The 15941-nt window shown below is 33.3% G+C and overlaps 1 protein-coding gene across 3 annotated transcripts; it reads right to left on the bottom strand.

The window, feature by feature from the left end:
- Nucleotides 1-9021: 9021 nt before the first annotated feature.
- LOC105803898 (uncharacterized) lies at nt 9022-13659 on the bottom strand. Of its 3 annotated transcripts, none has more exons than XM_012636324.2 (12): nt 13200-13657; nt 12973-13074; nt 12001-12081; nt 11801-11910; nt 11560-11695; nt 11308-11406; nt 10904-11009; nt 10413-10825; nt 10178-10336; nt 9865-10062; nt 9395-9721; nt 9022-9216 (listed from the first exon to the last, which is right to left on the bottom strand). In XM_012636324.2, exons 1-12 carry the CDS (start codon nt 13473-13475, stop codon nt 9124-9126), a joined length of 2100 nt encoding a protein of 699 aa, XP_012491778.1. In that variant the 5' UTR covers nt 13476-13657; the 3' UTR covers nt 9022-9123. The 3 variants fall into 3 exon arrangements, with proteins under 3 accessions (XP_012491778.1, XP_012491779.1, XP_012491780.1); XM_012636325.2 differs by having other exon boundaries at nt 10922-11009; XM_012636326.2 differs by lacking the exon at nt 9022-9216 and having other exon boundaries at nt 9545-9704; nt 13200-13659.
- Between the last annotated feature and the right edge of the window lie 2282 nt (nt 13660-15941).

Raw genomic sequence — 15941 nt, 5'->3', positions numbered from 1 at the left:
GTGTCAAAATTCAAGTTTCTTTTTGAATGTCTAGTGCCCTAAGTCAAATCCGCGACTTGAACAAACTTACGATCCTTATTCGCTACCCATCCCTATCATTTGGTATCAGTTGTACAAGTAGGAATTGATTTGAGATAAGAATTGTTAAAGGAGGCTCACCAAAGGCCCTTCTCGCTTCATATAGGAAGCATTAAGATGTATCGTGATTTAAAAAGTTTGTATTGGTGGCCTAGAATGAAGAAGGAGATACCAAAGTATGTCTCAGGTTTTTTGACATGCCAACAAGTGAAGGAAGAGCATCAAATTCCCTCAGGGAAACTATATCCTTTAGAAATTTCTGGACGGAAGTGGGATAAGATCACCATGGACTTCATTTCGTAGTTTCCTCTCAGTCCTACTAAAAAGAACTCTGTTTGGGTGATTGTAGATCGACTTACTAAGTTAACCCATTTTCTGCTAGTACGTACAAACTATTCTTTGGAAAAATTGGCAGAACTCTGCATATCTAAAATTGTACGGTTCACGTAACTAAGTCAGCCCATTTCCTGCTAGTACGCACCGACATCCATCGTATCAGAATGAGATCCAAGGTTGATGTCTAGGTTGTGGAAACAACTGTAAAAGTCCTTAGGAACCAATATACAGTTTAGTATTGCCTTCCATCCTTAGATAGATGGAGAATCAGAAAAAGTAATTCAAGTTCTTGAAGACATGCTCAAAAGTTGTATAATAGATTTTGGATTAAACTGGGAAAAATATCTTCATTTGGTAGAATTTGCATACAACAACAGTCGCCATGCCAACTTGAGAATGTCACCTTTTGAAGTGCTGTATGGAAGAAGGTGCAGATCACCCACCTATTGGTTGAAGCTTAGTGAAAAGAAGATAGTTGATTTTGATTTAAAGGCTACTTATGATCGACAGAAGGCTTATGCCAATAAAAAGAAGAAGGATATTTTGTTTGAAGTAGGAGAAAATGTATTTTTGAAAGTTTTTCCTTGGAGAAAGGTTATAAGATTTGGGCTAAAAGGGAAATTGAATCCGCGATTTATAGGATCGTACAATGTCTTGGAGCGAGTTGGTCTAGTGGTGTATAGATTGACACTACCTCTAAAACTGTCAACGATTCATAATGTGTTACACGTATCTTACTGAGAAGATATCGATTGAATCTAGACCATGTGGTTCAAGTAGAGGCACTGCAGGTAGAACCCATCTTATAAAGAGGAGTTTGTTCGTATTTTGGTACGAGAAGTGATAGAGTTGAAAAATAAAATAATTCTACTGGTAAAAGTATTGTGGAGGAACTACAATACAGAATAAGCCAGCTGGGAGAGGGAGAGTATGATGAAAGAGCAATATCCTCAGCTTTTTGTAGGTAAAAATTTCGAAGACAAAATTTTCTAAGTGGGAGAGAGTTGTAACAGCCCGCCCAGCGTAGACCATATTGATATGCTAATTGGCGTATAGTTGAATAAGCCAGGGTAGAAGAAGGTGAGATCGGTGAACTTTATAAGGTGGCGTATTGCATATATTTGACAGTATACCCATTTGCGGAACGCCTTGCTAGAATTTTCCATTTGGTGAACTCTAGGATTTGGCGGACTCTTTTGTGTGACAATCCATGAACCCAAAATATTTGGGGTGAACTCGTTAGATCGTAGATTGATAGACTTGTTTTCTGTGCTTTAGCATTAAAATGATAACTCGATGAGTATCGTTGAGTTTAGCTGAGACCTAGTTGGAATTGAACTAGAGTATTGTAGACGACAGCTTGATGTGTTTAGTTTGCTTGTTTTTTAGTACAAGCAACATTTTACTACTCACTAAATTTATTAGTGGTAGTAGTTAAGTTTGGTAGATGTTTAGGTAAGCCTATTCTCAGGTTTTAGGGGCTATAGTGGGATTTTCTGTCCCTCTCACTAAGCCTTGTCCTTGCTGTCTGTGCTATATAAGGATGTTGATAGCCGACATGTTTCACTTTTGTTCTTCTCTACGCTCTTTTCCAAGTCTCTAGAAATTTTTAAAGTATATTTGTTAGAGAAGACGAGGAAGGTTTCCAGTAGCTAGCCAAAACACCCTTGTTAAGTACAAGCTTACTGGTAATTTCTGGAAAGCCCTTTGGTTTTTGTTGAAATGATTTACATTTTTGCATTAGGCATGCATGATTAAATTAGATAAATGGTTTGATGGTCATAACTCTTTCTTATTTAGCTTAAGAATCTAGTGAAGGTCCAAGCAATCGAGGCAAATGACCAGTAGAGTAGATTTTGTTCTGAAGTTGTTGGTGAGTTCCTTCTTACATCCTTTAAGTTATAAAACTTCCATGATATATGAGTTATGCGTGGTAAGTTTCTCTTACTATAAATGAGTCGATGTGTTGTGTTTGAACGTGTGTGAGAGTATGGACATTGTAACAAAAGTACCTTCATTGTTGCACGAGCCCAGTACCAAAAAAATTATGATATGGGAAAATTGTGGAAAGGAAATCTATGTATGATGCCTTCGGTAGGGCAACTATATTACAAGCCAGACTGACAGATCACAGCTCGACCTTGCTGCAGAATACCTGTTCGAGTTAACAAGGATATGAAATAAAAATAAATATGACTGATATGTGATTCTGATTTTTGAGATATGGGCTTGAGACTGGCACAAGGATAGGTCGTTAATAACCATGCAAGTTTGTTGGAGATGTGTTTAAGTCGGTGGAATGTGTTCGTATGAGTACTGTATGTGTGGTGATAAATCGGCTGCATATTATGTCTGTATAACAGAGTCTCATGAAAAAGTTATGGTCATTTTCTTATGAGTATTGTTTCTTGTTGATTATCAGAGTTCTTGTATATCTTATTAATTCTATTTTGGAACTCACTAAGTTTAAATGAACTTACTCAATTACTTTTCATTCTTAGGCATTTTGGTAGTAGAAGAAGGATCTGTTGAAGGGGACTACACCAGAGTTGTGGTTGCAAGTGAGCTATTTGTTTATTTTTGTATCATGCATGGCTATGTGGCAGAAGGCTTATACATATGTTTTGTAACTAAATTTTACGATTAACTACATTGTTTGTATTGTCTTATCTTAAAAGAGAATTGTCCCTTCTTTTGAAAGTGTACACTAGACCCTCTTGATTTGTTAATCATGAATTTTATGATTTCGATATATACACCATACCTAGGTAGTAGTTGAATAATAGATTTTTCTTTATTAACTCTTATTATTTTCTCTAAAGCTGTGTTACCAAATGAAAGAAAAGAAATGACTTTTACATTAAGTAAAATCTTCATAATGGTTTTTCTAAAAATTTCAAGTTAAGTCGAAGGATTTGAATATATTAGTAATACCCTAGCTCATCGGGCTGTCTGTTTGGCTGAATAATACATGCTATGTCTTCTTGACGGGCGAAGGGGTGTTACAATATTAGAGCCTAGGTTTTCTAACACTGGGACCTAAGTTTATCAGTATTTGGAACTAGGGTAACGTAACCTAGGTACCTAGATTTTCATAATACTTAGGTTGTATAACTTGGATATCTCTGTTTGAAATTATTGTGAAATTGCTTGTTTTTAGGGTAGGATTGGGAACACATTGCCTCAATTAAAATGTTTTTATAGGAACAGACCTTGGATAATTTCCCACTACTCACACTCTTGGTTTGTTTGTGTGTGTTTATAACATAATCGATATGCCACTTAGTTGAGGAAATGTGAGTGCGAACTTATTCGTACGTTCTGAATGAATTGGCTAGTGAGTTGGAAATTTGGGTAGGAGTGCTCGATGAGGGTTTCATTTAAGCTAGACCAGGCAACAAATCATTATGGTGGTTGCATTAGGGGATTCATCAGAGTGGCATAGTTGAAGCATGGTGGATAGAGTGTACCGAAGGCAACCCCGGATAGGCAGAAATATTCTGTAGATTTGAAATGTCATGATATCGAGTTTCAAGTCGGAGATAAGTTGTTTTTGAAAGTTTCACCTAGGAAGAAGGTTCTAAGATTTTGGCACGAAAGGTAAGGTACGTGTAGTAAGAGTTCCATTGGTTAAAGTTTTATACCGTAACCATAAAATAGAAGAGGCTACTTGGGAAGCCAAAGATGTAACGAGACGTCAGTATCCCTATCTGTTTGTTTCAAGTAAATTTTAAGGATGAAATTCTTTTTAGTGGGGTAAAGTTGTCACATCCCAAAAATCGAGTTAGTAGAGTCGAGTTATTAAATCAAGGGTTTTAGTCGGATACGATATTAGGGTCATAATTAATTAATTAAAGTATTAAAATAATATAATTAGGTTTTATTTTATTAATTAATCTAAAACGAAACTTAATTACAAGGTTTAATTTGAAAATAGTTTGTTTTAATTGAGTTAGGACCTAATTGGAAAAGGGGAGAAACAGAGAGTGACCAAAAGGGCTAATTTCCCAATTTTTGGGAAATTAGTCTTGTACTAGGAGTCTACCACTGTTTTCTTCCTTCTTAAAACCTAAACCTGTTCAAATTTTTCCTAAACCTAAATCTGAGAATTTCTTTCGAAATTGACTTATCCTTTTAGATTTATTAATCTCCTAAACACCAAAACAACCCTCAATTGTAAAATAAAACCACACTTTCTTCCCCAATTTCATCATTATTCTTATTGTGTTCAAATCCTGAATTAGAGTTGTAGATCATCGTTTTCAACGAATTAAGGTAATATTCTTACTTTTTAGGATAAAATAAAGAGTGTTGTTAATTCAATTTGAGTTTTAAACAATTGTATGTGGATTTAATGTTTTTAAAGCAAGCTTGGATTCAAAATGGAAAATCTCAAAATATTGAGTAAACTTGTGTTTTCAAAGTGATTTTGATTCATTATAACCCAATTAGAAGATATTCCACTTCAATTTGATAGGTCCTTCTTGTATTTTTAAGAATAAAGTATTTTCCTCTTTTTTACAAGTTCTTGAAAGTTTGAATTTTTTAAAAATTTTAGAACCATGGATTTAGGTAAAATTAATGGTTTAGAATTGAAATTAAATGATATTTGTTATGTTTGAGATCAAAATTGAGGATTAGAAACGAGATTAGAATGTCAAAACTTCAATTTCGGTAAAACTAGCTAGTTTTCAGTAGTGAGAAAGGAGAGGCTTGATTTGTGTTTTCCTTGTTGTTTGGTTGTGTTCAAGGTTGTTTTTAATGAGTTTGGAATGTGTTTTTTGTATATGAAAAGTGTTAGATCAATCGAGAGTCGTTATGAGTAAGTCTAAAGGCAATGAAAAGCTTTTTTGAGCTTTCAACTAGTAAGCAGAAGCGTGATTGGTGAATATCCTAAGTCGCTACTAGTATGCGTGGTTCATAGTGTTAATCGAGAGTTTAGGATTAGCCTAAACCTCTATCCTAAGTTTCAAGAGTAACCATTTTCTATACTTTATGCATTGTTGTGAAATTATGCTGAAGTAAGATGAATTGTGATATATGATGCTATTACAACAGCTAATATGTGAAAACACATGAATGTGATATGTGATTTACTAATTCTAATGCACACATATGAGGTTTGATATATGATAGCTCAATGAGCATTATTGTGGCACTTGTAGTGAAATCAAATGCGTACTCGACAAGCATGTTTGTGTGTGTTGCAACATAGGTCAATGTCATGACACATTAGGAGGCGTGTCGTGACATAGCAGGCAGTTTCATTCCCAGTATGTTTTTGCTTCTATCTTGATGTCGCGACATCAAAGTCTTGGTGTCGCAACATGGCAGCAGTTTCGGCCGAATATGCATATTTAACTCCCAACTTGTCCTACAATACCATGTAACTTTATTTAAGTATCTAAATTATAATAAAAACAACTGAAACCCATAAAATAAGACTCAAGCATGAAAACAAAAACATATACTAAGATGATTTCGTTTAATTATTAAATAAGCTAAAGTTATGTGAAAAAGAAATGTAAATAATAGTTTAATTGTGGATATTTTGGCATTCTGATCTCTTGAAACCATTAGATATAGTTGGCATGTCATAGGATTGTGAGTACTCACCTTTTTTATTTGGAAATTGAAGCTCCGGATAGATTAGAGAGATAAGGGAATGTCAAGCTAAGCTCCATTAATCGAGACATGCTGGTGTATTGGAGAGTGTTTAGCTTAATATTACACTTTTGGGACATGCTAGACTCTTTGAGCCATTGGTGTGATGGAGATTTGTTTATCCAATGTGTGGTGATTGGGTCCACTTTTACGTTTCATAATCTCAAGTCGCCAAATTATCATTTCTTGAATTATATATATGAGTTGTGTGTAAATACATGTATGAGAATATGCTAGACTTGTGAGATAATGAATCATGAATATGTTATTTTGACTTGATGAATATATTGTTGTGAATGTGCCTTAGTATGCTCTTTCTTAACTTATGTTATTGTGAATGCTTTGGGTAATTCCGAACATTCATTAAGCTCACACGCTCTGCACTAAAATCTTGTAGATAAGTAGCACTTTCGGTGTGAGAGGAGTGGTAAAGGAAATGATTTAAACAAGACATAACTTTCAAGCAGGTGATTTTTATGATTTTTGGACACCATGAATAAAGGCAATGTGGGTCATAGTTATAGTCATTATTATTCTGGGGTTAGACTTATGGACTAATGATGTTGTTTTTGGACTTCGATCATGGACATTTTGATGGTCGTGAATGAGTTTAATAATGCATGTTATGTTTCCTTGATGGTTATGTATTATCGTGGCATGTAGATTGACTATAATATGTTATGGTTTAATTGAAGACCCAAACGTTTGCAAAATGCTTTGAAAATTCATATTCTAGAGCCCTAAATGTTTAATTTCGTAAATCCACTGTTGACTTTGTAATTTGATTATTCTTAATATTTTCTCAATATTCTAATTTAGACCCTAAGATACTTTTTAAAAAAAAAAATTTAACTAAGAAATGTTAATCAGATTAAACTGACTCTTTACCAAATATTTCTAAAAGACTTTAAAGTATACCTTTAGTTTGATGTTACACTTGTGTTTGCGAAATTTTGGACATGAAATGATGTTTTTGCCTTTATGCCCCATTTGAGTAAAATTTTCTAGAAAAAACATACAACTAGGTTTCAATTATTTATTTTTGTCTATATTCGAGTTGAATGCATGAACAAGACTTTTGCTATTGATTGAGAAAGAAATTGAATAATTAGTTGCATGTGAAAATGTCTGGTGGAATTCTGGGTCACTTTAGTGACTAATGTGACGTTCCGAATTCGAGTCAGACCATTCCAACTGGATTTAAGATGTTATGGAAAATTCATCCATAATTTAGTAACTAATGGTATAGTTTACCCGTTTTATTATTTTTTAGTTACCTATTGACTAAGAAAGATGAAGGCGCCTCGAAGATGTTGCATAGACTTTATGTATATATGTATATATAACATATATAATATATAATCTGGGGGTTTTTGTATAGTGAATTAGTGCTTGACTTATTTCTACTTGTCCACGTTTGATATCAAAGTTTTAGATGCGCTAAAAACATGGTTTTATGTTGTTCTTTTAGTTTTCTTTTCCTTAAAAATGGGTATTTCTTGTTCATTTAGATTTTTTCTAAAATAATATTAAAGGAAAGGGAAGAAAAGAATTTCTAAACGTATTTGTTTCAATAGACAAAAATATATGTTTAGCTTTCATCAAAGAGCTAAAAGATTGAGATAATAGAAGTTTTACTTTCAATTAAAATATTTATTTCAAGAGATTATGAATTGTGAACATTATTGTAAAGTGTTTGTTTCAAATATGAATGAGTATTATGTTGCTGGCAAAAAAATAAAATTGATGGATTTATTTGTTAAAGAAGGTGTTAAGGCGAGATGTTTTGATCTCTGCTTTATGTTTTAAAATAAATATACTTTCATCTTTTTAGATCCTTCAAATATTTTTAGAAGGTTAAAAATGAAAATTTACATATTGTAAACTTTACAAGGTTTCTTTTCCTCAAATTTTATCAAATTGGAAAAAAAACAAGAGAATTGAGAAATTCTCAACTCCTTTCACTTTCCCTCGTATGTAAAAAATGAATTGCCCAAATAATCTTTTCCTTTGACTTACTTAGCTTCTCCTCCCATTAACCCACTCCCATTAACCCAATCCAAACGGAGTGTAAAGACATCTAAACTTTGAGAAACTGTAACTTTATCATTAATAATGTCTTGGATACAATTACAAGAAAATGAAAGTTTGAGAGTTTGATTGATTCTTGTTGATACAAAATGTGACAAAGGACGTTAGAAGCTATTCACCTGGTGATGGTGAGCTGAGAGTTACAAGTGATTGAGTTAAGAGAGGAGAGAATATGAAGTGCTCCAATGGAGCGTAGTTGAAAGAGAGGTGAAAGAAAAAAATTCCCCTTATGATGAACGGGCCAGGAGAGTATTTAAGAAAAACACTTATACATCTTATTAGTAAGCTATATGAATTGACATGGAATTATAAAATATATTAATGATAAGTAACAATGATCATATTAGAATTGTTTAATTTAGCACAAACTTTGTCGTAGGTGGGACATGAAGATTGGTAAAGTTTTGGCAAAGCTTCCTTGTTGATAGGAGTGGAGTCTTGGCGAAGTTTGAGATATTTGTAACATTTTTTAATTTTTTTTTGTTAATACCAAGTATTGCTTGTTCATGTAACTTGAGGAATAAATTCATGTAACTAGAGGAGGGATGTGAAGAGCTTCAATAGAGCTTAGTTAAAAGAAAGGTGAAAGAAAAAAAATCCCCATGAGCGATTTAGGGGAGTATTTAAGGAAAACACTTATGCATCCTATAAGTTGGCTATGTGAATTACTGTTAGGTAGATGCATGAAACATGCGTTTTTACAAGGACGGGAGACAAACTTGGTTTTTAATATATTGAAGCTGAATGATCCTGTTATCAACCCGCAAATTCCACCTTCAGAAGTCGAGAACTGATGCAAGAAAAATCAAACTCATGCTGACATCATCCCTTCCGAAGTATATATACACAATATATCACAAATACGAATTGAATAAATAAATATTATTAACAAACAAACAAATAAATAAATCATGATCAAAATGTCCTCTAGTGTTGTATTTTACATTTAAATATCTATGCAAATATTTGCTGGATTACTGTCTCGGCATTTCCATTGTATTGTGCAAGAAGATGGATTGCATCAGCCCTTGGCAATGCAAGAAATTCCTGCAAAAGTAATATGGGATATAGGATAAGTAAATCATTATGATTCTTTTAATTACTATCCGTCCTTGAAAAAATATGCAGAAGCTGATTGCATTACGAATATATGAAAGAAGCGGTTAAACCAGAGTGACATAATGTAGAAGGAAGAAAATTGATGAAGCTTTAAAGTTTTACTTACCATTACTTTAAGTATTGCATTCTCATCGCAGATAACATCTCTTGATGATGCTTGATTTGGACTTCCACCGTCATCTGATACACGGGTTGTTGATGACATGGTAACTTGTGAAGACCCAAGGTTGCAGCTTTCGGTATTCGACTTTGAAGAGGCCAAGGAAGTCAGAACAGGAGTACTATTTTCCTTCAAAGAATCAATTCTCAGGAGACTTTCAAATCGATCTTTACACATTTGAAGTTTGAACCATTCGGTATGTGTGTAAAGGGTTGCTCTCATTATCTTCACAAGCTGAGGCTCTTCAATCCCAAGCCTTTTCCCAAAAGCAACCTAACCAAGAGTATTTTTATGTGGAAAAAGGAAAATAGTTGTATATATAATCAACCAACACTCCAGAGATAACAGGTTCATTAATAATAACCAATGGCTACTACAACTAGGGAAGACTATGCATAATTCAAAACTTAAGGTACCTGAAGTGAAGTTGCAAGAGCATGTAAGGGCAAGCCTGTCACAAGTGCATCTTCACTTGGCCGAAGCAGTGACAACAAAGTCTCCTTCAAGGGCTTCAGCAAATTGGGGTCACTGGCAGCTAAGGGACCTAAATGGGAGCATGCAACCTTTAGAGCACCAGAGTGATCACCCAATCCAACCAGTTTCAGAAATTCAACCTAAAACAAACACAACAATCAAACCAACCATTCTATGCATCTTATTGACAATTGAAACAGAAATTCACGCTGAATGTTCACTTAATGAAGCCACTCCAGTGCAAAATCAAATGACCTGCTTCAGTTGGAATAACAAAACTGGATTTTGTGCAAAGAAGTTTGGGTCCAATGCATTAATTTCCTCCACAACCTCAGCAGCCATTCCTCTGCTTGCTAGTTCTTTCATCCCCAGAACAATTTCATATTTCTCTTCCCCGTTGATATTTTCCACTCCCTGATGAATAAACTCATGCTGTTATCTCTATCAATCTATCATAAGGGAAGTATCATAAAAAAAATGCAAAATATACCTGTTGTGCTTTTGATATTGTTGCGCTGGCAACTTGCATTGCAGTGCTAACCTCTTGCTTGCTGCATCGGTTAAAATGTATATCAGAAATATGATCTAGTTCATCATGTCTTCCCCTCCATCTCTTGCGTTTACTTCTTTCACCAGCTCCATGGCTTCTGTTTCTCGGGAGCCTCAAATTTTCAGACTGATGTGACCCACTGGTGCTACAATCTTCGAGGTTGTTTGCTGGGTCAGAAGCATACCTTAATTCGACATTAGTGCCACGCATACTACTCATATCTGTAGTAGCAGAAGTTTCACTATTTGACCACTTAGCACTGCTATAATCCACATCAAGGGAACCGTCTTGTGTTGAATAACACCCAGACTCCGATGGATTACCTTTCAAAGGTTCTGAAAGTGTTTGCACTCCTGAGGAAGAATATGTTGATCAGCACTCCCACAAATAAGGATACATATAGTGAAAAGAAATTGATGTTAGAATCTCACTAGATGGGATGAGACTACCAGATTCCACAATTCCCCTGTAAATACAGTACTCACGAACAAGTTCATCAAGCATGGCAGCATCCAATCTCATTCTACATATTTCATTCTGCATGCATTGTCATAACGTTAACAATCAATTACCCCCCAAAAAAATTGGAGGCACATATTACAATGTGCCTTCAGACTTGAAGTTAAAAGCAACTTTAACTATTGGTTTATTTATTTATTTTCCAAATTTTATCCAATGAAGAAACATACAACTTATTTGACATTGTCTTTGATTTATTAAATAAAACAGTTATCATATTTGATTGAACTTTAAAAGTACAGAGACAATGCAAAATCCAACTTCAAAAAATTAAGAATTATGAGGGAGGGATTAGATTCATAAATGTTTCAAAAACCTGAAATGCCTGAAACAAATCACCCTTGGCAAATCTCAAGCTATCAATAGCCCCTTGTCTTGTAAGCTCTACAGCATGCGCAAGTGCTTGTATATCCACCTGGATTTCAAAATCAACACAGAAATATAGAAGGCATCCATGTGAACTTGCAGAACACATAATACAGCAAATTCATGCATCAACCCATTTGAAAATACAAGTCATTTTTTCCTCAAGAAACAAATAAAAACGCCCTAGATAAGAAAACTGCACCTCATCAAATGGTTGTGCCTCATACAAACTATCTTGAGGTATTGCAGGAGGATCACGTTCCAAAAGTAGCAATCTCTCAATAAGATCTGAAATAGGTGATAAAATTCCTTGTCGAAAGCAAAATCCTTTATGAATGCTGAAAAGTGTAAGAAACCATTGTGAACTTATCAAAATCAATATAAGCACACTATCTCACAGAAAGTATCCCATGAAATTATATCTATTGAGAGTTGCAGTGTACCTTATCAAATATCTCAATGTCATTGAAAAGATTGGATTATATGCATGTAAATGCGCTCTTAAAACAGAAGACATTAAGCCAGCAATCTCATACCTCCTCTTCTCAGCCCACTGTGCACATTATAACAATTTCTTGTAAGCACAAGACTCCTTTTCTCACCAATCATAGTAATATTTGCATGGGAACAAATTCCAACTCACCTCATTTGCCACTGGGGAAGTCTGATCATCCTTGTCATATATAAAGGCAAGAAGAACATGCTTGAATTCCTCATATGCTTCCTTAAATACAGATGCAAAAATCTATCAGAACTCCCAAGTGAACAGAATATATTTCAATTGATCAATTGTTTTTTAGGTATGTTATACAGGCATTAAATTGATTCTATAAAAGTACTATAAGCAACAGTTAGACTGCCAAATCCACCCCCAAAAATGTCACCAACTAACTGTACTTTAAGTTGAAAAACAATTCAGAGATTTGATTCTCCTTATCCTTGATTGTAAGTCAACTCTAAAACCCCAACAGCACTCCAAGTCTAAGATTGGATCGCCTTATCCAAATGACTAGCTTTTAAATTTATGCACGTTCTATATGATCAATAACATTGACACACACCTGGGAAGTTCATTTTCCAAGTTCATTTTCCAATTATAATGTCTAGTCTCTGAAGGTTTGAAAAAATCAAACCTCCCCCAAATCTCAATTAAGAATTTGGTAGAACACGAGCATATAGGGTGACAGGAAGACAACTACGCAGCTGCTAAAAGATTCCCGTTTCATATTTTTAAAATTCCACTTCAAAAAGGAATTCCCAACATCACACCAGCACCGTAGCCCCCTATACTCTATCTCCATTATTTACCAGAATCAAATAAAAGACCCACATCCAAAGAATAGCACAATCTTTTCAAACCAGATTAAGGATTAAGAAAATATACAAAGCACTTTAGCTGACAATAAGATGCCCTTCACTACAATGAAACTTTAAAGACCACACCGTGCATGTATCATACTATTCCTCTTAATTAATTCAAATAAAAACGGCGATGAATAAAAGAATAATATTAAATCAAGGTTCCTCAAATTTAAAAAAAAAAAAGTATCTTAGGAGTCCAAATATTAAATTAAAAGCCAAAAAAAAAAAACAAAACAAAGGAAGATAACATTACTGGATAGGCATTGAGAGCACAAGGAGCAAGAAACGTCCTTAAGTAATCAATTGCGGGGCCACGATCCTCCGTAGTTCCTTCCCTCAATAATTCAATAAATTTCTTCAAAAGAAAACAAAACTTCCATCAACGATGTAAAATTTAAAACTCCAAAAACGAAGGAACTAACTACAGCTAAAGCACATTCTAATTAATACAAAATAATAAGACAGGAGTAGGATATTAACCTGTTTCTGTAACCGAAAGAGAAGGCGATGATCTTCCAGGACAAAAGGAGCATGAGCTCGGAAGAGATCGATGGCGGCGTCAACGTCACCGGCCTCTAAGGAGCTTCTGATCTGGCGAATGATTAACCTGGAAAGATAAGAAGAGGAAGAGGGGGAAGGGGAAGAGGAGAGAGAAGGCGAAGAGGGTGGGGAAGAGTCCTCGATCAAGTTTTCTGATTTGGCGAAATCGATGATGAGAGCTTCGAGTGCTTCCCAGTTGACAGGGGAAGAGTCCATGTGTGTTTGGTTAATTTTCTAGGGGAAAGTGTTTATGAGAGAGAATAGAAAAAGTGTAAAATGTTAAAATTGCTGATTCTGTTTGTTTTTTCAATCTTCTTGTGTGTGGATTTGGAAAAGGAAAAGAGCAAATTCCCCCAAGAAGCAATAATGGCGGCGGGTAAGAGGTTGAAAAACTGGAATTTGGGGGTTATATAGGAGCCATGTGGCTGTTAATTTCTTTCTTTCTATTAGTTTTACTAGTGTTATCTCCGGTATTTGAAACTGCACGTCGCGTGGATATTATCTTTAGTGAATCCCGGATTCTTTTTCCATTTTCCTTTCTTTATATTTTGAAATTAAAATTTTGATTCAAATGTCCACTTAATAAATTTAGATTTTAGATAGTCTTTTCATTTTTCAAATTTTAAAATTTAAGTTTAATTGTTAATATTGTTTTTTATCAAATTTGTTGGTGTGAAATTTTAAAATGAAAAACAAATACTTAATTGGTAGTCATATAATTAAAAATTATATTGTAATGGACCGAATTTAATGAAATAATTTTAACAATGTTAGCAGTTGGACATAAAATTTGAAATCTTAAAAAGTAAAGAGAATTAAATTCTAGAAATAAAAACTTAAAAGCCTAAATGTCAAATTTATAAGAATATAGAAACTTATGGCATTTTTTAACCTAAAATTTTTCAACAAAGAAAATTTTAGTTGGGCAAAATAAGGGAAAAATGTTGATTTAAAATAAAAATTAAGGAATTGAGGCAATTTTTGAAAAAAATTAGGGGTGTAGGCTGATTTTGCAAGACGTGAGCAAAAACGCATTATGTTGGACACATTTTCCTTGAAATCGTGTCTAATAGGGTGTGTTTTTACTTACATGACAGTAGCGCTCTACAAAACATCTAGAACAAAAGTTAGAATCATTGAATCTCATCAATTAGAAAATCTAGAAACCATTAGATCAACGATAAAATAAATATGTAATTAAAAAAAAGAGTTAAATAACCTAACGACTAACCCTGCCTCCATCCCTAAATAAACCCTTTACATTTTAATTCTTTCTCACTCAATTTCATCCATCCAAATTCTAATTTTTATTCTCAAAATCATCTTCCTCTCAATTTTTTTATTTCAATCTCTAAATAAAGTCTAAAATATATTTTCTTTTGTTACCAGATATTAGTAATTTTATGCCTTTGTTTAATTTTCATCATTTCAAATATCTCAAGTAACATAAGGTAATCTTATCATATGAAATATCTCAAGTAACAATTGGTTTAATAATAGGGCCAAATTATATTATACAATTTAACAATATTTTTATGTCAAATAAATTATTAATTTAACGGTATTTTAATAATATTATAAAATTTTAATTTATTTATTCATTAAATTAATTTTGTATATTGCATAAATTAATTTGATAAATGTTACCGGTTTTAAAAACGTCAATGACACTAATTCTTCTGGATCATAAACACATATCCAATGTCCAATTACAGATGATATGAGAATATTATTATATTTTTTTTATTTTGTTAATAGCATTATTAAGTTTTTGAAATTTATTTACAGCACGTTTGGTTCGCTGTAATGGAATAGAGGTGTAATGGAATAGAGGTGTAATGAAATAGATGCGTAATGGAATAGAGGCATAATAGGTAAATCTTTTGTTTGGTTGAATGAAATGGAATAGGGGCGTAATGGTATTCTTGTGTTTGGTTGAATGTAATAGAGGTGTAATAGCATAAGGAAAAAAACTAAAATGACTAGAATACTCTTTGCAGAATTTTTGTTAGGTAGATGATTATTGTTATTGTTATTAAATTTTAATAAGATTATTAATATAAATAATAAATAATTTAATCATATTTTAACATAATTATTATTAAATATAATTTAATAAAATATATAATTTGATAAAATTCTTAGTATTAAATATTCTTATATGAATTTACTAAAATCATAATATATAATACTATAAAATATAATTTAAAATAATTATTATTAAATATAATTTATAATCTATGTTGTTTAAATTTCTCAATAGAATAGGTTCGAATCAACTTAATATGTATTACCTTATTGTATCTGTTATGCTCCCAAATATAAGCCTCATGATATTTTTAACCTCTCATTGTGTCTTCTATCGCTTGCATGGAGTTTCTCCGACATCTTTGAGATACCATGCCAATGTTCATGCTATTAAAATATTATTACCACATAAGGAACGTGAATTGATTTACTAGTACAAATATTTTGAGAAAAAAGTTGAAAATATGACCTTTTCTTTCTTATATCAAAATCTATGGATCTTTTACAACAAACTTAAGCCAAAATTCGGGAGGAAATGCACAAAGTGGGAAGTAAAAGGCAAAACAAGAGGCTAATCGGCATAAAAGCTTATCGATCCTCACTCCGGATAAGCATCTTCCCATGTAAAGAACATGGCTAATGTCAAGTGCCATG

Source organism: Gossypium raimondii, chromosome 11 (genome assembly GCF_025698545.1).
Source record: "Gossypium raimondii isolate GPD5lz chromosome 11, ASM2569854v1, whole genome shotgun sequence".
NCBI lineage: Eukaryota > Viridiplantae > Streptophyta > Magnoliopsida > Malvales > Malvaceae > Gossypium > Gossypium raimondii.
Note: the sequence above shows the minus strand (reverse complement) of the source record. Positions and strands in the feature narration are given on the sequence as shown.

Excerpts from the sequence above, each read along its gene's own strand:
- LOC105803898 (XM_012636324.2), bottom strand. The coding sequence starts at position 13,475 with ATGGACTCTTCCCCTGTCAACTGGGAAGCACTCGAAGCTCTCATCATC. Across the intron at positions 10,826-10,903 it reads TGGTAGTCTCATCCCATCTA|GAGTGCAAACACTTTCAGAA; the intron begins GTGAGATTCTAA and ends ATTCTTCCTCAG. Across the intron at positions 9,722-9,864 it reads CTCTTGCAACTTCACTTCAG|GTTGCTTTTGGGAAAAGGCT; the intron begins GTACCTTAAGTT and ends ACTCTTGGTTAG.